We start from the raw sequence: 23,181 nt of genomic DNA, 5'->3' as shown, positions 1-23,181 counted from the left end.
TGTAAAAAAAATGCAAAATAACATATTGAATTCAGAACACAGTGACCTACTTTTCCATCTGTTCAGATGATAGTGAAGAATTAGGATGATCACATTGTCGTGGAAACACTCTTTCTTGGGAGAGCTCGTTTTGGGCCTCCAGACCTGCCGGAGTTGGTCAAATCAGGAACGATGCACCGGAGACAGGAACATGCACAGCCATGACTGCCAGTGACCCGACACCAAGGCCAGAGGGTCTTTATTGTCTTCCCAGAAAAGAGGACGTTCAGTACATTACCGCAAAAGGATATGTAAGTTACAAAAAAAAAAGCCAACGGACTCCTGGAGACGTTCTTAAACCAGATTCCAACATTCTCCGTAAACCAATATCTTCTCTTTTATGACCAAAACTTGTACCGAGCAGACAAAACCACAGAGATATTAAAGCTGGATATATAGATATAAATTGTTTAAATGATAATCAACTCAAGCTATAAAATATTAACCGTAACAAAGTGTATGGCGAAAGGCAATGTTTGGATATTGAATTCGACAATCATGGAAGCTTTTCTCTAGAAATAGCGCCACTCTTGTTCATGGATTGAATCTGGTATTACAGCTGAGCCAGATCCAAGTAAAAAGGCCAAAGCTGCAATACTAGACACCACAGATGGATAAGCAGGGCACTGGTTTTAACTCCTTAAGGACTGAGCAATTTTTAGTTTTTGCACTTTTATTTTTTTTTCATCCCCTTGCTGTTCTTTTGAATGATACCATCCATATTATCATATGATGTACTGGAAAGTGGGGAAAAAAATTAAGTGTGGCAAAATAGCAAAAAAAAAAGCGTAATTTTTGCTATTATTTTTGTTTTCCTTTATTTAAAGGATTTGTTTTACAGTAAAAATGACCGCCGATATGATTCTCCAGGTATGCACCATTACGGCGATACTAAACATGCAAAGTTTTTCTTTTACTTTAGAAATTTGTAAAAACAAATTATTGTGACGATGTTTAGATTGATCATAAATATGATATTTTGATCTCCTACTATTATATCTTTTCATGTTGTTGCTGCAGCTGAAAATCCACAATTCTGGCGTTTTTGATTTTTTTTCTTTTTGCCTCAGATCGATTTATTTTATACATTGAGAATGGACTTTAAGGATGCAGCGATACCAAATATGTGTAAAAACTTTTTTTTATATATATATATTTCTCAATTTTTAATGGGGGAAAAGAGGGTAATTTGTATATACATATATGAAAGAGGGTGATAGATATACATGTATATAAATATATATTTTAAAATTTTACTGTGTTTGTTGGTCCCCTTAGGGGACTTGTACCTGTGATTGTTTTATAATTTCTACTATAACTAGCAATGCCATTGTTTTGCTATGAATAGCAAAACTTATGGTCTCCTATGAACGCCGGCCACGGGCCGACTTTCACAGTAGTACCGTTATATCAGGCACAGGAGTCTTCAGCAGACCCCTGGCCGTCAGGGTAACTCGTCGGCACCCTGCAATCACATTACGGAGTGCCAATGGGCACATAGAACCGTGCGCCCCCTGATGTCAGCACTGATTGACAGCGGCATTTGACAGGTTAACAGCCATTGGCCAAACTCCGCTCCATCTGTGGCTGTTACAGGCAGATGATGGCTGATTATTACAGCCATCATCTGCCAGGCAAAGATTCAGGTTCGGCCCACGTCAAAGGCAGAGAGCCGCAATACAATCAACCCTATACGTCATAGGTCGTTAAGGTAATGAAAGCTCTGTTTTAACATAATTTTTCACATTTTTGTGTAAAACTATATGGAATTATACCTGTAATGTCCCCCAATCTACAATTCTATTTAAGTGGCGACTACTGCGCAGTTTACAGGACCACGGAGTGACCTATTGTGTCTGAAGGTCGTACGTCATCATGGCTGCCGCAGGTAAGTAATCAGCGTAATAGAGTAGACACACGACAATGTCACTCCTCTGAGACCTCACTTTCTGAATGCTTTCAGCTAATGGTTTTATCTGACATTTATTGACATTACATTAAAATTAAAATTCATGTTGCGCGCGGCACCCAGGTTTTTTTTTTTTAAATTTATACAGTTATAAATATGCTTATCGCATTATTTACTGCGTTCTGCTTGCGAAAAGTGATGTAGAGTACGCTACGTCAGGGGCTTTTTAAAATCACATTTGCTCACGCAGTAACCTGATTTGGATGTATTATTCAGAGATAAGTCAGATGGCAGATAAAAGTAAGAACAAAACACAAGACCGACTGCGTAAACCAAGCTCTGACAGATTCACTGGGTGGTGCCTCGTAAATGATTTTTCCTTTTCAAATATTTTATTACTCTTTATCAATGTGATATGACCAAAAATAAAATCCGATATACAACTTCAGCACTTTATACGGATCAGGTGACAGCGAAGGTAGAAGAATGGCGCATGGCATCAGAACCATGGGACAACAAAACGGGAAAAAAAAGTGGCGTATATAATGGTGAGTAAGAATGAAGGAGCATGCAGAAAATAAGAACAGGGCCAGAAGTAGATGCAAGTATGATCTATTATGATACATTATGGATGAGCGTACGTTATCCACGAGTCCCAGATTTTGAGATATCAAGACACTTTTCAAGTTGCTAGTTGGTCAGCAAGTTATCTAAAAGGGCTAGAATCCCCGGGAACGGTATGTGTGTTTTCTTCCAAGAATTGGCTATCGTTTCCTCTATTGCAAAAAAAAATGAAAGGTGAAGAATCTGTATTGAGACAAAGTGAGCGAGGAAGATTTGTGATGTAATAAAGATTAATAGGGATCTCTAGTAAGAGGAGTACAGAATACAGTTTGGGCCAGGTTAGGCTACTTTCACACTAGCGTCGGTACGGGCCCGTCGCAGTGCGTTGGGCCGACGTACCGACGCATACTGTGAAGTAAAAGCACAACGGGGGCAGCGGATGCAGTTTTTCAACACATACGCTCCCCCATTGTGAGGTCCGGGGAGGAAGGGGCGGAGTTCCGGCAGCGCATGCGCGGTCGGAAATGGCAGACACGACGCACAAAAAAAGTTACATATAGCTTTTTTTTGTGCCGACGGTCCGCCAAAACACAACGGATCCATCACACGATGGATGCGACGTGTGGCAATCCGTCGCAATGCGTCGCTAATGAAAGTCTATGGAGAAAAAACGCATCCTGCGGGCAACTTTGCAGAATGCGTTTGCTCTCCAAAACGACGCATTGCGACGGAGGCCAAACGACGCTAGTGTGAAAGTAGCCTTATATACACCTGACGAAGGCAGGTCCAAAACACACGTTGGGGTGGATGCGCAGCCTACTGGAGACCTTGCATACATCGGTGTTCAAGGTAATTTACAAAGAGATTTACTCTGCATTATTGCACCACATTTGCTACCTTCCAAATCTTGACACCATATCCATTGTTTACCAGGGTAGAACTGCTGACATGATTGATTTATTTAATGAAATTTTTTTACATGATAACTTTTCAACATGGTATTTCATGATTGCGGATATGATATTCATATGTATATAAATAATACTGCTCCTGGTTTGTGCGTCCCTTTTCACAACTTTCATCACGCATGTTGTCCGTGTTTCCTTCCGTCTTGTACAGTATATACAGTACAGACCAAAAGTTTGGACACACCTCATTTAAATTTTTTTCTGTATTTTCATGACTATGAAAATTGTAAATTCACACTGAAGGCATCAAAACTATGAATTAACACATGTGGAATTATATACTTAATAAAAAAAAGTGTGATGCAACTGAAAATATGTCTTATATTCTAGGTTCTTCAAAGTAGCCACCTTTAGCTTTGATGACTGCTTTGCACACTCTTGGCATTCTCTTGATGAGCTTCAAGAGGTAGTCACGTGGAATAGTTTTCACTTCACAGGTGTGCCCTGTCAGGTTTAATAAGTGGGATTTCTTGCCTTATAAATGGGGTTGGGACCATCAGTTGTGTTGTGCAGAAGTCTGGTGGATACACAGCTGATAGTCCTACTGGATAGACTGATAGAATTTGTATTATGGCAAGAAAAAAGCAGCTAAGTAAAGAAAAACGAGTGGCCATCATTACTTTACGAAATGAAGGTCAGTCAGTCCGAAAAATTGGGAAAACTTTGAAAGTGTCCCCAAGTGCAGTTGCAAAAACCATCAAGCGCTACAAAGAAACTGGCTCACATGAGGACCGCCCCAGGAAAGGAAGACCAAGAGTCACCTCTGCTTCTGAGGATAAGTTTATCCGAGTCTCCAGCCTCAGAAATCGCAGGTTAACAGCAGCTCAGATTAGAGACCAGGTCAATGCCACACAGAGTTCTAGCAGCAGACAAATCCCAACAACAACTGTTAAGAGGAGACTTTGTGCAGCAGGCCTTCATGGTAAAATAGCTGCTAGGAAACCACTGCTAAGGACAGGCAACAAGCAGAAGAGACTTGTTTGGGCTAAAGAACACAAGGAATGGACATTAGACCAGTGGAAATCTGTGCTTTGGTCTGATGAGTCCAAATTTGAGATCTTTGGTTCCAACAACCGTGTCTTTGTGCGACGCAGAAAAGGTGGACGGATGGACTCTACATGCCTGGTTCCCACCATGAAGCATGGAGGAGGTGTGATGGTGTGGGGGTGCTTTGCTGGTGACACTGTTGGGGATTTATTCAAAATTGAAGGCATGCTGAACCAGCATGGCTACCACAGCATCTAGCAGCGGCATGCTATTCCATCCGGTTTGTGTTTAGTTGGACCATCATTTATTTTTCAACAGGACAATGACCCCAAACACACCTCCAGGCTGTGTAAGGGCTATTTGACCAAGAAGGAGAGTGATGGGGTGCTACGCCAGATGACCTGGCCTCCACAGTCACCAGACCTGAACCCAATCGAGATGGTTTGGGGTGAGCTGGACCGCAGAGTGAAGGCAAAAGGGCCAACAAGTGCTCAGCATCTCTGGGAACTCCTTCAAAATTGTTGGAAGATTATTTCCAGTGACTACCTCTTGAAGCTCATCACGAGAATGCCAAGAGTGCTCAAAGCAGTCATCAAACCAAAAGGTGGCTACTTTGAAGAACCTAGAATATAAGACATATTTTCAGTTCTTTCACACTTTTTTGTTCAGTATATAATTCCACATGTGTTAATTCATAGTTTTTATGCCTTCAGTGTGAACTTACAATTTTCATAGTCATGAAAATGCAGAAAAATCTTTAAATGAGAAGGTGTGTCCAAACTTTGGGTCTGTACTGCACATATATATTTTTACTATTACAATTTTCTATTTGTAAGAATCACTTGGGACTTTTCTATTGTCGTTTTTTTCCTCCTCTTCATACATTCATGACGATTAGTTCAGTTTAGTCCGTACATCTTTGGCATTATGGATATGTTGTAAATAGGATGTTTTACTTATATACACTTGTTGAATATGCCAATTTTTTTCTAGGTGTCAATTACACCCTTCAGGTGTTGCAGTACCCATACCACAATATACACATTTTTCATGGAATGTTCCGTTAATTAGTTTCTTGTTTTCCTTTACACCAGGTGGAACACTCTCCCCAATGTCTCTTCCAATTATTTTTTTACCCAACTTCTCTTCTTACCACTCTGTGAGCTGTTGACAAGTTATGCCTCCGGTTCTCTGACAGTTTCTGTCTACCCTGTAGAGCAGTGGTCCCCAACCTTTCTTACCATGAGAGCCCACATTCAGGTCTGATAGATGGTCACAAGTCACATTCAGCAAGACCCTTCCCACTGACACCACAGTGACACCAAGAGCCACACAGTCCCAATATAATGACAGCCAAAACTTCCCCACAGAAACCTTGTTCCCCCTCCACTATACATCCAGGGGTTCCCACTTTACCCTGTTCCGATATTCTTGTATGAAGCACACTCATCATATTACAACATCCAGCTTCACACACTCCTATAACAGTATCTTCCTATCTCCAGTTTACTAAACTTATCCTCACCTCCCTACCAGTATACATGCATCCAGATCTGCTCTTCTGTGCAGGACTACTCTCAAAAGTCAAAATAAGGCAGGCTGTCGCGAGCTACAAGTTGTGTACCCCTGCTCTAGAGCATCAACAGGAGGGCTGGTAGTGAAAGTGTTTATGGCACATTGATCCATTGCCCGACTGCACATATGTGAACAAAGAACTCAGTCTCCGTGGCAGATTTCCTCGGCTGCATAAGGACAAACAAATGACGTAGCAGAACTTATAGAAGGTGTTCGGACATCCCCTTCTTTTATGTAGTACTAGCTAGGTTTTATTTTTGAAGGTGCTACACAAAACCTTTAAAGATGACCATTCATCAGTTTCAGCATGATAAACTCACCACACCATGGAATAGTGGCTGCAGAGCTGAATAAAAATATGTTGTTTTTTTGAATTTCTCATCTCTGTTGCGGTGACGTTAGCATGTAAAACTAAGATTGTCATTTTTGCTAAGACCAAAGAGGCGTTAGCAGAGATTGTTCTCTGGGGCGTGTACTTTTTCCCCTGCATGATGTTGACCAATCATAAGCAGGAGGCGTCATGCTGAAGAAAAGAACACGCCCCTAGAGAAGCTTAGAGCAGGCCTTTCTCCTGTGAGACATGTAATGACACACAGCTCTGCTCTCCTCTGTGATCTCTGCACCTCCTTTGTAAATCAAAGATGTGTTTCATTACAAGCACAGAGTTTACCCAGGCCAAACAGTGTCATGAAAATGCCAGCAGTCGTTTTCCTGAAGTGGTTTTGTCGTTGTTGTTGTAGCCGCCCCACTGCTGGCATCTTTTACTTTATATTGTAAAGTATAGAGAGTGAACATGTCCCTTTTTTAACGGCTTCTAGGTTTTCGAACTCTGAAACGGTTAACAGAAGTGAAGGACCATGTGCACAGCAATGTCGTTTTTACATTGCTGTGCATTATGCTAATTTTATGGGGATGCTTTTGCAGTGTTTTTGCAGGCGGATTCTGGGCAGAATCTGTCTGAAAAAGATGCCATGTGCACATACCCTTTAAGATAGAAAGAGTAAAATAAACACAAGGGGAAAACGTGGACGCTGCTGCATTCTGTTCTTGAAGAGCGCTCATCTTCAGAGAACAGAAATGTTGGTGCACCGGAACAATACAAACTGTACGGAAGTAAATAAGTTGAAAAGCATTATAGAAATGGCGGCACATCTTGGTAACTCCGCTGTTGCCATCAACTATTCTTAATAGACTAACAATTAACCTTTAATTAGTTGCATGGGGTCCATCGTCAAGCATCCGCAGGTAAGGAAGGCAGGGAACCCTCCATTTCGGTAGCTTCATAGATCTGACGTCACTCCCTCATTAGCACAATTTTATTGATTGCTAAAAATGTTATATTATCATTCAGTGCAGACGTTTTACCTTAGTTCTTAAATAAAGTAAAAATTCTTCTTTAATATAAGTTGTTCATTTTTTGATACTATATCTGGGGTCCCGTGGACCTCGCACAACTAATAGTGTAAGTATTTTGCATCGACTAACTGAAAGTTAAAATAAAAATGAGCAAAATAAACCTGCATATCAAAAACAAACTACGACTAACCCTAAACAAAAGCAATAAAAACTAACAAAACAAAAAAAAACACAAAATAGGAAACGTTAAAGTAAACAAACTTTATCTTAATAAATCTGCCCCAAAAAAGTAAAAATATACAGGTTGCTTGTCCCACTGAATAAAAAGATACATATACTCGGAGGAATAGGATCAGTTGGATGAGGAATTGAATTAAATATCATTATCATAGTTATTATGGTCATTATTATACACGTAGATCGTATTTTCCGTGGGATGTGACCTGTGTCCAGACCAGGGTCTGCCAGCTTTCTTGCTCGCGAGGCCATAGCCTTGAACTTGATGATTCTCGAGAGTCTATCAGAATTCAATCCATGATGGAGTAATATTGAGTTGACCTAGACAGAGGCCTTCTGAGATTTACCATCACTACTGGTGATTGGGGTGAAGCGGGTATTGTTATTTCTGACCAGTCGGTTCCAGAGATCATGATGTCTTCTGATTACATGGTGAGTTTTTATTGATTTTGTTTTAAAGATAAAAATTCTATTTCCCACAAAAAAAAAGGAATCCAAAATAAAATAAAAGACCTCATATAAATATGAGTAATACACAAAATAAAAATCCATCTGTGAATATAAGGGATGAAATTATACTATGGCCCTAAATTTGTTACTCTTGTTTTTTTGGGGGAGATCGAAATTAGCAGATAAAAGGATGCTATAGATATTTAGACTTGCGTAGTGAAAATTAATGAGGTCTTCCAATTTTAGACATTTTTGAAACCAGCATCAGTTTTCAGGATCATATCCAGGTTGAGAACGAATTTGTTGGGGGCCATCAATACTGAGAGGGATACATAGCGGAAACCGTGGAGTATTACTGTGTGGAACACATGGGGGCTTCACTACTATGGGGTCACTGAGGTGGCACTATTATTGCAGTGCACAAAGGGGGACAGCCAACTCTGCAGAGAGAAAGAGAAAAAGTGGCTGTGAGAAGTCGTCTTGGTGGTCTGGGCCAGACAGAGAAGAAAATGGAAAGTGAATGACCCTAATCAGAGACGACAACACTTTGCACCCAATGGATGTAATTGTTTATTGTGCCATTGACTGTGTCTAAAAGATGGGAAACTGCTTTGATTTCTAACAAGGCAGCCTGCTGAATCAAATGAAACTGAATGAGTAATGCCACTCGGCAATGATGATGTGCAGGGTTTGCTATCTTATGCTGCGTACTGTGTTAACCCCTTTCCGACATGTGCCATAATAATACGCACATGTCAGATTCCCCCTAAGCGCCAGAGCCTGCACCTTTCTTGGCACATGACAGCTGATCTATACAGTTGACATGTGCCTGCAACAGCAGCGGGTGGAATCGTGATCCACCTGCGGCTGTTAACTAGTTATATGACACTGTCAACTTCTGACAGCGGCATTTAACTCGTGCTTATAGGAAACGCGTCACTGGTTCAGCCCATCGGTGACCCCGTCACAAGATCACGGGTCACTGATGGGTCAGCATGACAACCAGAGGTCTGCAGCAGACCTTTGTGATTGCCATTGCCAGATTGCTATGAATGCTGCCCCGTGGTCGGTGCTCATAGCAAGTGAGCATTTCTGCTACACACAGATAATCTGATCATCGCCTGCATGTAGCAGAGATGATCAAAGTACTGTAGCTTCTAGTCTCCCATGGAGACTATTGAAGCACGCAAAAAGTAAAAAAAAATGTATTTAAAAATATTTAAAAAATATAAAAGTTCAAATCATCCCTCTTCACCACATTCAAAATAAAAGGATTAAAAAAATTCAAATATATACAAATTTTTATATCGCCGCATTCAAAATCGCCCGATCTATCAATATATAAAAAGAATTAACCAGATCGCTTAATGAGAAAAAAATGTAAAAAGCCACAACTACGTTTTTTGGTCGCCGCTACATTACAATAATAAGATCCAGACCAAACTGGTATCAATAGCAGCTCGGCGATCCTTATATTTATTTTATTCTTAAATAAAAAAGTACCTAGACATGTTTGGGGTCTATGAACTCATAATGACCTGGAGAATCATAATGGCAGGTCAATTTTAGCATTTAGCGAGAATGGCAAAAACAAAACAGAACAAAAAACTTTTTGCAATTTCAGCGCACTTGCTATTTTTTTCCCGTTTTCCAGTATTCAATATGTTAAAACTAATGGTGTCATTCAAAAAGTACAACCCGTCCCACAAAAAAAAAAAAGCCCTCACATGGCCATATTGACAGAAAACTAAAAAAGGTATGGCTCTGGGAAGAAGGGGAGCAAAAAACGAAAACGCAAAAACAGAAAATGTCCCGGGGGTTAAGGGGTTAAAGAAGTAAAGCAGATGTGTTGACTGTTGAGCTGTTTTCAAGTCTCGCTGTGCATCCCAATGTCATAAAACCTCGGTATGTGGCAAGATAGGCATCAATAATGCATTTTATTTCAGTATGTCTGACATCGGTGGCATGACAGAAAGCAGAATCAGAATCTTTCTCCCGCGAATAAACATACTTCTGGCTTATTTGCAGCTTCTCTAGGAGACATATGATCATTGGGCACCACTATGTATTGCTTTACTCGATTGCTCTGAGGCCGAGATGTATAATTAGACAATTAGAGAGGATAATGGGAATGTATTATCAGAAAGTGACCTATTGTTTAAACCAGGTTTTTCAATTGCTTGTATTTTTTTTTACATTTTGGCAATGGCTTTTTCAATATCACAATGTATATTACAATTTTAGACTTGTACTTCTGGTTCTTCAGGGCTCATTGAGAGCAGGGTGAAATCTGTTAATCTGCAGCCCGATGAAGGGGGAATCATCAGAGAAAATAACTTTGCCGAAAGTACAGGGATTGGACTGAAGAAGACCGGGGTTATTTTCTCTGATGAAGCCCCCTTACAGAATACTTGGGACCTCTGAAGAATGATTGTCCAAAGAAGACAAGGTGAGGGCTACCATGAGAACACTGTCGGCCAACAGTAAAGCCTCCAGAGACCATACATTTGTAGGGGCTTTTTATCCACATAGTGGGCTCACTCACACTTTTTCCTAAGATCACTGCCATGAATAAAGAATGGGATCTAAACCTCCTCCAACAACGTTGTCTCCCAACCATCCAGGAACAATTGGGTGATGACGCTTTTTCCAGCATGGTGGAGATAATATCACAAGGCAAAAGTGATAACTAAGTGGATCGGTGAACAAAACAATTAAATTTTGGGTTCATGATCAGGAAACTCCTCTAAGTTCAATCCCATTGACAAATTGTGGCCAATCCTCAAAAAGCGGGATGACTCTAATTAGGCAAAAATTGGCGGTCAATGCGGTCATCAGTCCGGATTTTGTCTCGAAGCTGATATATATGGAACTGTTTTTGAAACATATCAAATACAGCAACTAGAACTGGAACATCTGTGGAGATGTAAAAGTTTTGGCACTGCTGCTTGGATTGCAGCTTGGATATACCAAATACTGCTGTTTCATTTGTGAGTAGGACAGCAGAGCTAAGAAGTCACATTACAATACAAGGAAGTGGCCAATCCCTAACCAGTTGACTCCCAAGGCGGAAATATGTCACATATAAAGCATTTCTGGACCCAGCAATGATATGTCTACCTCCTCTTCACATAAAACTCAGGCTGATGGAAAATAATCAATTTTGTTTTAATAAATGCTGGAGTTTCCTTCTAGGGTTAAAAGATGTTCAAAAGTCTCTTCAAAAAAACATTGGAATAGCGCTCAGGAAATGACTAAGAAACGCTAAAAAAAGAAGCTTCAGCTTCACAAAACTCCAGAGCAAATGAGTAATTACTAAGGAGTTTCTGCGTGAAAAAATGTTTTTTTAACTGCTGTAAAAAGTTGTGAACATATCCTAAGGATATATGCAGATGGAAGTTCTTGAGGTGTTCAACGTTGAAGATATTTTTCAAGCAGAAAAAGCTTCAGAAAATAGTCCTTCCTTGGGCAGTTTTTGGAGGAGTTTTTCATTTACTGAAGTGTTTCCTGAAGAAAATGTGAAGACTTTTGGACTTTAGGATTGCTACTTCCAACTTCTGAAGAGGCAATTTAAGACTTTTTGAAGCATTTTCAAAAAGTTGTTTTCATTAAAACTACTTTTTGCAGCTGTTTGAGCGAGGTGCTGGGCCTAGTTTCGTGTGGATTCCATCAGGAGCTGCTTTAAACAAGTGAAGAGTTTTTTTTCTAAAAGCATTTTTTTTTATTTGCAACCAACGTTTTCATTAGACCAGCGCCTAGTTTACAGCACAGTCCACCACAATCTCGTTCAAAGAAATTACATGCACCTTTTTTTTGCGACCAAACCTCTATAGGATAAAAGAAGAACGACAAGGAACTCAGTTAATCCTCCAGGAGGTTTTTTGAGGAGGATTGCATTTTATAGGAGCATTTGGAGAATTTCATTTCATTTTCTGCTCCAAAATTTCCTATGAAAATGAATAGGAAAAGTTTTCCAAACGTTTGTTTTTGAACCAGACCCGCTGCAATATAAACTCTGGGTGAACACAGACTTCCAAAATTCTGCATTGTGGTCATAGAGCTTTAAGCTCTGGCCTCGTATTATAGAAATGTCAGATAGCTGTAATGGTAGACTGAGAATTGTTAACTATTATTATTTATACTAGTCTATTTTACTTTTTTTTTATTATTTTATTTGTTTATTAATATATTTCATTTTGCTGCTTTGTTACCTTTTCTGATGGGATCAGGATCTATAACATTTAGTTGGCATAAAATCCACATCCTCTTGGTAATTTCAGTAAAAATGTCATCATGGAAATGTCAAAAATAACCGAACCCCCTGACCCACTCTTGATTGACAGGCAGCTATGACATTTGAACTCGATGCCACCTATGACCATTTCATCCCATCGCCCCACGCACAGGGCAAAGCTCCGATCCCATATGTTCTGCTGGTTCATTTGGGCTTTTAGGCATAAACCACGGCGAGGCCTCTGACTCACTCACTAACTTCAAGCAGAAGCTCAGAATTTCTCTCTTGACGCCCTATTAGTGACAGAAATGACATATTCTTCTCCTTTGCTGTCTAAAAATAACATAGAAGGAAAAAAAATCTCACCCTTAAAACAATGAACAGAGGGGTTTTGTTTCAGACATATACACCAATGAGTCACAACAATGATAAAAAAAAGAAATAGTCGCTTATGATTCCTTTTTTTTTTAGACATCCAGTATGTAAAAAGCTTACTTAATCATCCAAATTTAAAAGTGAAAAAAATCTAAAAATAAAAAACGCTTGAAAATGGGAATTTTTGAGTTGTCCTCTTCCAAAATGATGGCGGCTGCCCATGTTGCTGTTTATAAGGCCATGTACTGTAATAGTCGAGGTCCAGGACAAATAGTAGGCAATAAGAAAAGTAGCTCCCAACCCCTCAACACTGTTTGACTTTTAACCTTAATTTTTAAAAATAACTACTGCCATCCAACGCCAAATAGTACGTATTTTTAATACCCGCACTGCATAGCCATATAATAGCCCCATAAACTGTTCAATTAGCAAAACTATGTAGTCAGCACAAAACTGTGCCATAAAATTGTAAACCATCCTTCGAGTTTGGTGCCTTGGGCAATAGTCCAGTTTGTGTACCCCTAAAATTAACCCCTAATGAAATCTAAGTTCTCCTGTCTTGGGGTGGGATTCCATGAAGTAGCACCATCAGAGGACCCTGTCATGGTTTTTGTTATGGGGGGCCCCTTTGATCTATGTATTGCCATTGCAGTCTTTTTACAGCTCTCATAAAAGGGGAATCCACCATCGTTCCTTACGTGGTAAATCTGCCTAGTGTCTATTAAAGGTCTTTTTTGTGCCATTTTCATATTGATGCCTTATGCTTCAATATCGAACTGGTGGGGGGTCCGGCAGGTCAAATAATTAAAAGAGCTTTCCGAATTGATTACTAGACATAGCGCCAAGTAGTGGTTATGCCTGGTACTGCAGTTTAGTTCTATTCATATGGAACTGACCAGCAGTGGAGCTGTAATACAAGGACCGGCCGCTACAGAATGGAATGAGGGCCTACTTGGCGTTCAGTAATGTGGCAAAGCCCTTCCTTAAACTGTGGACCCACCAATCAGACCGATGACTGGCACCATGCTGGTCTGCCCTTCTGCACCTCCCCTGCTTAGAAAGTAAGGGCATGTTATAACAAGTGAAGGAGCATTCCTAACAATCACCCAACAAATGAGCAAAACACTTGTTCGTCAGGTGAGATGACCTTCAATGTCAACAGAACGATCATCCTGTGCACATGGAAGTGCAGTCGAGCAATCTACACAGGACATTAAATGACAACTGATTGACTTACATGTAATTCAACGGCCTGTCTAAAAACAGCGAAAGATGTCATACAAGCAAAAGCAGAAAAACTCAGTCTACAAACATGAGTGATTCTACACAACTCCGAAATCCGCACAACGAGTCGAGGTCCTCTTCGTGCAGATGTATTTGTGATAAAGAATAATATAGTAATATAATGTTATCACAGTGATAAGTTCCAGAACATAATTTCTTGTTGCACTCACCCTTTTACGCAGGTTATAGGTAAGAATAAGGTTTCGGGAAAAGGAGTGGGAAAAGGCAGTGTAGAACTCCAGGACTTTCTGTAAGGCATCTCTCTTTATTACGTGAAGATCACAGTACGTCAGAGCTCTGACATTGGCACAAGATGGAGCCAGGGTGGTCTCTTTCCAGAATATGTCTCCAAACACATCACCTTTACCTGCAACAACAACAAAAGTGTTCTTCAAAACCTGATCACCAGTACATACCAATGGTAAGAAGGAAAAAAATACTTATCGGCTCTCCCAAGGTTAGGTATAATTCCTGGATCTAAAAATTATCGGTGGTAATAGAAACCCAGCTGGTTACTGGGTGGAGTAGAACCAATTTGAAGGAGAAAACCAGCAATCCCCAAGAAGGAATTTACAGGTCATATTTATTCCATATTCTTTAAAAAAAATGGTGAAAAATAGAAAATAGTGAAAAAACAGAGTGGATAAAATCATGTGGATGGCACGATTCGAAATGCTGGGCTATGATTAAGAACCAGTGCGGTTCGAAACTCATCATCCACATGATTTTGTCCACTATTTTTTTTTTCACTATGTTTTTAAAAAACTTGGAATAAATATGACTTTTAAATTACTGTACTTCTTGGTGATTGCTAAATTTCTACTTCAAATTGGTACATACCGGTGGTGGCCATATTGTAACTCTGTGTAAAAAGTCTAGTTCTTGTGTAGCGAAACATCAGCAATTGGTGATAAAGGTCCACTTCCCTCATCCACCTCATCTAACCGATTAAGTGCCAAGATCGCTGTTCACCAAAGCATCTAGGGAACTTGCACTAATCAAAGAATCGCAGCAGTTTCTGGTGGTCCACCGAGTATCTAACAAATGAGCGTTTGGCCATCCGAAATCTAAGGCGTGTGGTCAGCTTAAATTAAGTTCTTTGAAATTTGAAGTTTTGTGTGAGAGACCTGGGGAAATCTAGGGACTGATATGAATGAGGAGATCTCTGTAGAAGTATGATGGAGCTTTCTAAAGGGGTTGTCCCGTCTGGGAAATTTATGACATATCAACAAAATGTACCATAAATGTCTGATAGATGAGGGTTCCCAGCACTGGAACCTGCATATTTCTTGACAATTGGGTCCTGTTGTGTGATGTCAAAGATGGAGAAGTGGCCAGACAAGAGTGGCTTTCACCATTACTTTGTGTAGGAGCTCTGCAAACGTGCTCAGCAATTTGGCTTCTTGAATACTTAAATGGATTTTTCAGTACCTTTGTATTGATGCCCTATCTATAACATCAGATCAGTGGGACACCCAGAACTCCTGCCGATTCACTGACTCCAGTGCCGGCTGAATGTGATAAGTTGCGGAACGGAACAGCACTGCTCCGTCAACTGTATAGTGGCTGCAGCAGGGAACAAATGCGGGCGGATGTGCAGTACCCAGCCGGGCGACTATAAACAGTTGACGGACTGTGTTGTGCAGATCCGGAACTGATCACATCCAGCCACTCATGACACCAGGAACAGCTAATGCCAGGTGTTGCACCCCCACCGATGATATATTGATTGATGACGTATACTAAGGATAGCCCATCATTTTAAAAGTAATGGAAAACCCCTTTAAATTCTTAGAGGAGGATTGCGTGGCTTATGAGTCTTCTTAAGCGGACTTGGCACTCTCCACAAGGAGATAATTTACCCCTTAGATCTGCTATCAGTGTCCTTTTATTTAGATAAATCTGTTCTACTGCTTTGCACTGATGAGGGGCAAACACCCCGAAACATGTGTCTGCAAAAGCAGTTTCTGGTTTGGCTTTTTATCCCAAGTCATGTGGGATTGCTACTTCCAATAGTTGGCGCTGGAGTTCCTGACCTACTCCTCTCTGAAGAAGGTACTTGCATGTTGGAGCTCCCATAGAAATTGTCACCTCTCTGGACTTCCTGCTGATATGTCATAACTGTTCCAGGTGGGAATACACCCTTAAGGGCCAGAAAGTAATAATTAGGAACATTCAGTAATGTTTTTTGATAAGTTCGAGCCAGAGAATAGATTCTTAAAAAGTCACTATCCCCCTGAGTGCACTTAAGTCAATCATTACTTCTGAGCGACAGTCACAAGTTATTGCATTGATTTGTATAGATCGTTACAGTGGATGTGATGGGTTTGGATCGCCTAATAGTTGCATCCATCTGTCATTGCTACATCAAAAACACATTAACTTGCAAACATTGTGCATTTCTAATGCCAAAAAACCCCTCCACTAACACAAACAAATATTTCCTTGCTATGGAAACACTCAGCTCTCAGTGATGGTTTGACGACATCTGAGACTTCGTCCTTTTTTTAAGAATACATAAATTAATTATCGTCTTCTGCTTTATAAATGTTTGTTTAAACATCTGACGTTATTTGCTGACTGGAAGGCACAGATGTAATGAATGGTATTTACCGTATAATGACAAGTAACGTCCTAATCAGCATTAGCACTCGTGTCAACAGCGGCGGGTTTTACATGAGAGCTGTGTACGCTTCAAGACGAGCAGCTGGACAGGAGTGTTTCACGTCAGCCATGCAGAAGCGCCTTTCAGAAGCTGGATCATTTGTCCTGCATGTCAGGGATGATGACAGCTCTGTAGTTGTCAGATCCATGATTATTATTACAAAAAAGTGTGCAAAAAATATATATATATAAAAAAAACACATGCACTGTGTCAGGTAGACAGGTGTGTTTAAATTTCAGGATTTTTGAAGATTTTTCTTTTAGTTTTATAAAGAAAAAAATTATGGCGTTCTCGTCTCACAAGCCAGGAAGTACATTTACCGTGACCCACAAGCCTTAGTTTCAGGATTTTAGTTTAGTAGCAAAATTAGGATAGGGGGGTATAAAACTGCCTGTGGTCACGTTGGTAACTCCCGCATGTTCCCAGCACTGTGCGCACTTCATTCGCCGCTGTGCTACTTCCTGTGTCAGGCTGCCTTGCTGAGCACCTCATACAGTACTTCCAACATATACCTGCTGTCTCCGCTTAACTAGAGAAACGCGGCCAGATCCTGCAGGAATTTAACCCTGCTGTGTCCTGCGGGGTTTGGTTTCCCCAGCCTATCTCCAGCCAGCAGAGGATATAATAGTCTGCTCCTCCTCCTGTTCTCTGCCTAAACTTAGGTTCCTGTACATCTCCAGCAGTCAGTCTAGCGTTTTTGTCTAGTCTCTCCAGTTTCTGACCTGGCTCGTTTACCCGTTCTGTCTGACTTCTGCTCTCCTGAACTCAGCTTAGTTTTGTAAACCTATGCTGCCTGCCCCGACCTTGAACCATCTGACTACGCTTCTGTCTTTGCCCTTCTATGCACCACTTTCCTGCTTTGAGTCACCTGCTGCAGGTTTGGGGTCTGCCCTGGAGTGACACCTGGTTACTACCTGCGGCCAAGCCACTCCTCACCACCAGAGGCTTTAGCAAAAACCAGGCAGTCACTTAGTCACACCCCTCCAGGGTACACCCACCCTTGGCGCAGTGGTCCTCACACACCGCCGTCACACTCCTTGTTTACAGTTTGTGAATAATTTAAATAAAAATGCTTTTTTTTTTTTTAAAAGGTGCTGTAACTGCAGAATATCACAGATTCACAGTCACACTGACTCTGCAGGTCCAGCACTTCCCCATCACTTGAATCTGTGAATCTTTATTCGCAGACCTACACTATCACTCCCATGTTAAAAGTGTTTCAACACTTCAGTACTACACCACAATGTCAGATTAGGCCTTTTTCTATCCCTATGTGGAACGAACTGTGCCCTTTGACTTCTACACTGTAAAAGACTGAAATGGTGCTGATTTGCCGGCACTCATCTTTTACAGTGGTTGTGATAGCCCTCCTGATTGGCAGCGCTACTACCAATGTAATGTGATTTCTGCAGGACATTATTGCTGCGCCTGACGTCTTTAACCCCCTGTCTGAGTCTTCAGCTGTGTGTGAAATGGTACCAGGCGAATCGAATAGCAAAGTGTTCAAATTCATGGGCACCTGAGAAATTAATGAAATTCGATTCTCCTTTGATCAATACGCTCATCTCTAGAGGATACATTGTAGTTAGCTCAAACTTATAGCAGAATATAGGTTTTAGGGAAAATTCTGTTTAATTTGTCATCATATCTTCAAAGTAGTCAAGGCTCTTTTTTCTGATACAGAGCTCCAAATCCTCTGCAGAAGCGGATTTAAGACTCCAGATAAATATAAATCTCTGATTGCTTTAAAAGTATGTTCATGAGTTTGTTCATCTGTGTCACGGTCCATACTGATTCATATATGGACTCTATTTATTCCAGGGATGTGATTGTGTTGTTTCATATTGCTTTTAAATATTTTTAATCATCTTGGGTGTTTTTTGTCTGTCCTCAATAAAGTATTTTGATATTTTTTTCCTCATCAGGAGTGCGCTATGTTCATGCATTGACTTTTTCTCCCCTTTTTTGATTGCTTTAAATATTCACGATGTTATAGAGCCGCTGTATATAGAGTAAATGAATAGTCTTCACGAGCTTGCAGTAAAAGTCACAGCATACATTAAACATCAGCAGCCAGTGCTCCCTCTGCTGTGTGACGCATCATGCGGTAAGGTAGATAGCTGGAGCTAGGAGGATAGTATGTCTGCAGACACATCCTAGAGCCGAGAGCTGATAGTACAGGAGGCTCTGCCCCGCATTTGTCCTCCCACCTCCCTTCTGCCCTTCTGATAAATCAAGGTAGTAATATGTGGATGTGTGCATCTGTGTGTAATGTGTATATGTGGGAATAATGTGCATACATGTGAAATTTTCATATGAGTGTGCAATGTGTATATGCATGTATATGTATGCTTGTATATATATATATATATCTACTATATAATGGTCTAAGGGTCACTTCCGTCTGTCTGTCTTTCTGTCTGTCTGTCACAGATATTTATTGGTCGCGACCTCTGTCTGTCCTGGAAATCCAAGTCGCTGATTGGTCGCGGCAAAACAGCCACGACCAATCAGCGACGGGCACAGTCCGGAAGAAAATGGCCGCTCCTTACTTCCCGCAGTCAGTGCCTGTCGCCCGCATACTCCCCTCCGGTCACCGCTCACACAGGGTTAATGCCGGCGGTAACGGACCGCGTTATGCCGCAGGTAACGCACTCAGTTACCGCCGCTATTAACCCTGTGTGTCCCCAACCTTTTACTATTGATGCTGCCTATGCGGCATCAATTGTAAAAAAATGTAATGTTAAAAATAATTTAAAAAAACAAAAAGCCTGCTATACTCACCCTCCGTTGTCCGCTGAGCCGCTCGCGCCGGCCGCCATCTTCCATTACCAGCGATGCATTGCGAAATTACCCAGAAGACTTAGCGGTCTCGCGAGACCGCTAAGTCATCTGGGTAATTTCGCAATGCACCCTGGGAACGGAAGATGGCGGCAGCCGCGTGCCTATCGCCGGAGCTCCGCTGGATCCCAGGGGTGAGTATATAACTATTTTTTATTTTAATTATTTTTTTAACAGGGATATGGTGCCCACACTGCTGTATACTACATGGGCTGTGTTAGATACCGTGTGGCTCTGTGCTGTATACTACATAGGCAGTGTTATATACTCCGTGGGCTGTGCTATATATTACGTGGCCACTGTTGTATACTGCGTGGGCTGTGCTATATACTACGTGACTGGGCAATATACTACGTGGCTCTGTGCTGTATACTACGTCGCTGGGCAATATACTACGTGAAGGGCAATATACTATGTGGCTGGGCAATATACTACGTCGCTGTGCAATATGCTACGTTACTGGGCAATATACTACATGTCTGTGCAATATACTACGTGGCTGGGCAATATACTACGTGTCTGTGCAATATACTACGTGGCTGGGCAATATACTACGTGTCTGTGCAATATACTACGTGGCTGGGCAATATATTATGTTACTGGGCAATATACTACGTAGCTGGGCAATATACTACGTGGCTGGGCAATATACTACGTGGCTGGGCAATATACTACGTGGCTGGGCAATATACTATGTGGCTGGGCAATATACTACGTAGCTGGGCAATATACTACGTGACTGGGCAATATACTACGTGGCTGGGCAATATACTACGTGGCTGGGCAATATACTACGTGGCTGGGCAATATACTATGTGGCTGGGCAATATACTATGTGGCTGGGCAATATACTACGTAGCTGGGCAATATACTACGTGGCTGGGCAATATACTACGTGGCTCGGCAATATACTATGTGGCTGGGCAATATACTACGTGACTGGGCAATATACTACGTGGGCTGTGCAATATACTACGTGGACATGCATATTCTAGAATACCCGATGCGTTAGAATCGGGCCACCATCTAGTATATATATATATATATATATATATATATATATATATATATATATATATATATATATATACTGCTCAAAAAAATAAAGGGAACACTAAAATCCCACATCCTAGATATCACTGAATGAAATATTCCTGTTGTAAATCTTTATTCATTATATAGGGGAATGCGTTGAGAACAATAAAACCTAAAAATGATCAATGTAAATCACAACTAATATCCCATGGAGGTCTGGAGTTGGAATGATGCTCAAAATCAAAATGGAAAATCAAATTGCAGGCGATGGATGATCCAACTTCAGTGGAAATGCCTCAAGACAAAGAAATGATGCTCAGTAGTGTGTGTGGCCTCCACATGCTTGTATGACCTCCCTACAATGCCTGGGCATGCTCCTAATGAGGTGGCGGATGGTCTCCTGAGGGATCTCCTCCCAGACCTGGACTAAAGCATCCACTAACTCATGGACAGTCTGTGGTGCAACATGACGTTGGTGGATGGAGCGAGACATGATGTCCCAGATGTGTTCAATCGGATTCAGGTCTGGGGAACAGGCGGGCCAGTCCATAGCTTCAATGCCTTCATCTTTCAGGAACTGCTGACACCTCCAGCCACATGAGGTCTGGCATTATACTGCATTAGGAGGAAACCAGGGTCAACCGCACCAGCATAGGGTCTCACAAAGGGTCTGAGGATCTCATCTCGGTACCTAACAGCAGTAAGGCTACCTCTGGCGAGCACATGGAGGGCTGTACAGTCCTCCAAGGAAATGCCACACCATTACTGACCCACTGCCAAACCGGTCATGCTGAAGGATGTTGCAGGCAGCAGATCGCTCTCCACGGCGTCTCCAGACTCTGTCACTTCTGTCACATGTGCTCAGAGTGAACTTGCTTTTATCTGTGAACAGCAGAGGGCGCCATATGTGAATTAGCCAATCCTGGTGTTCTGTGGCAACTGCCAAGTGTCCTGCACGGTGTTGGGCTGTTAGTACAACCCCCATCTGTGGATGTGGGGCACTCAGACCATCCTCATGGAGTCGGTTTCTAACCGTTTGTGCAGACACATGCACATTTGTGGCCTGCTGGAGGTAATTTTGCAGGGCTCTGGCAGTGCTACTCCTGTTCCTCCTTGCACAAAGGCTGAGGTATCATTCCTGCTGCTCGGTTGTTGCCCTCCTACGGCCCCCTCCACGTCTCCTGGTGTACAGGCCTGTCTCCTGGTAGCGCCTCCAGCCTCTGGACACTACGCTGACAGATACAGCAAACCTTCTTGCCACAGCTCGCACTGATGTGCCATCCTGGATGAGCTGCACTACCTGAGCCACTTGTGTGGGTTGTAGAGTCCGTCTCATGCTACCACGAGTGTGAAAGCACAACCAACATTCAAAAGTGACCAAAACATCAGCCAGAAAGCATTGGTGCTGAGATGTGGTCTGTGGTCCCCACCTGCAAAACCACTCCTTTATTGAGGGGGTCTTGATAATTGCCAATAATTTCCATCTGTCCTCTATTCCATTTGTACAACAGCATTTGAAATTGATTGTCAATCAGTGTTGCTTCCTAAGTGGACAGTTTGATTTCACAGAAGTTTGAATCTGTTGTTTAAGTGTTCCTTTTATTTTTTTTGAGCAGAATATATATATATATATATATATATATATATATATATATATATATAATGTGTGTTAGGTCTCGAGTTCCCACTTCTGCACAGGGGGAATCTCGGGCAGTCTCCGCTGCGGTCTCCCATTCCTATCCAGCCGCAGTGGAGTCTGCTCAGCAGGGACGTCGGTCCCAGCGTCTTGCTCGGTCTCGCTCTGTACAGAGAGTTACTGCTGCTTCTTCAGCTCCTGCCATTAAAGTCAGTGCTGGTCAGCAACGAGCGGACTTCTCTGGGACTAAGTCCTTATTTGCGCACACTGAGCATGCCCAGGGCAAGATCTCCCGTTGGAGATCGAGGGTCATGTGCTCAGGCTCTGCAGCGCATTCCATTGGTCCTCTTGGCAGGTCTTGGAAGGGCAAAGTTTCTGTGGCCACTTCCTGTCCTGCAACTATATAAACTGCGCATGACCGCACGGCCATGCGCTAGTGTACAATTATTATGTGTGTGTGTAGATGGATGTATGTCGATGGATGAAAGCTCCTAAGTATCCCTCCCTAGAGTTGTTGACTGCTCGCGGATCATGGTAGCTCTCTAGCGCCCGACTATCCATCTGTATGTTACACACATCACAGCGTCCTATAGCTGTGCCTGCCAGTACGGCGCCGTGCGCTTGCCATACCCAAGCCTGGGTGGTTAGTGGCGTCCGTCAGTGCGGCATCGCACGCACTCTTGTGCTCATTTATTACTAATAAGGTTCATTACACACCCAGTTGCGGTGTTGTGCCAGCAAGGGTCTAATCGGACTTCAATCCCTTTCGGGGTTAAGTTCGCTGACTACTTGCTCGCGCTCTATGTGCGGTACCGCGGTCCTGTGACTTAACAGGATCGCTTTCTTCACTTTGGGTGAGGTTTAACCCACGTGTTTTTACTTTTAGTACCGCCATATAGTCTGTCATTCACTAGCAGCGGGTTTCGCCTGCACGGTGGACCCCGGACTGCGAACGCATCTATATCATCTTACTTGGTGCGTTCCGCCAGTCCTAACATTACACTAGCGCCAGGGTCTGGCTAGTGA

The 23,181-nt window shown here is 41.9% G+C and overlaps 1 protein-coding gene across 2 annotated transcripts in view; it reads right to left on the bottom strand.

Moving 5' to 3' along the window:
* Window positions 1-23,181, bottom strand: part of KCNH1 (potassium voltage-gated channel subfamily H member 1) — a 331,289-nt gene that overhangs the window by 98,149 nt on the left and 209,959 nt on the right. The window contains exon 10 of one of the 2 annotated variants that reach the window (XM_069768558.1): window positions 14,149-14,345. In XM_069768558.1, the coding sequence (XP_069624659.1) occupies window positions 14,149-14,345 (197 nt within the window). Of the gene's footprint in view, window positions 1-12,268; window positions 14,346-23,181 lie in introns of those variants that run through there. The other variant, XM_069768556.1, reaches the window with a different exon arrangement.

Source organism: Ranitomeya imitator, chromosome 5, assembly GCF_032444005.1.
Source record: "Ranitomeya imitator isolate aRanImi1 chromosome 5, aRanImi1.pri, whole genome shotgun sequence".
NCBI classification, from domain to species: Eukaryota; Metazoa; Chordata; class Amphibia; order Anura; family Dendrobatidae; genus Ranitomeya; species Ranitomeya imitator.
Note: the sequence above shows the minus strand (reverse complement) of the source record. Positions and strands in the feature narration are given on the sequence as shown.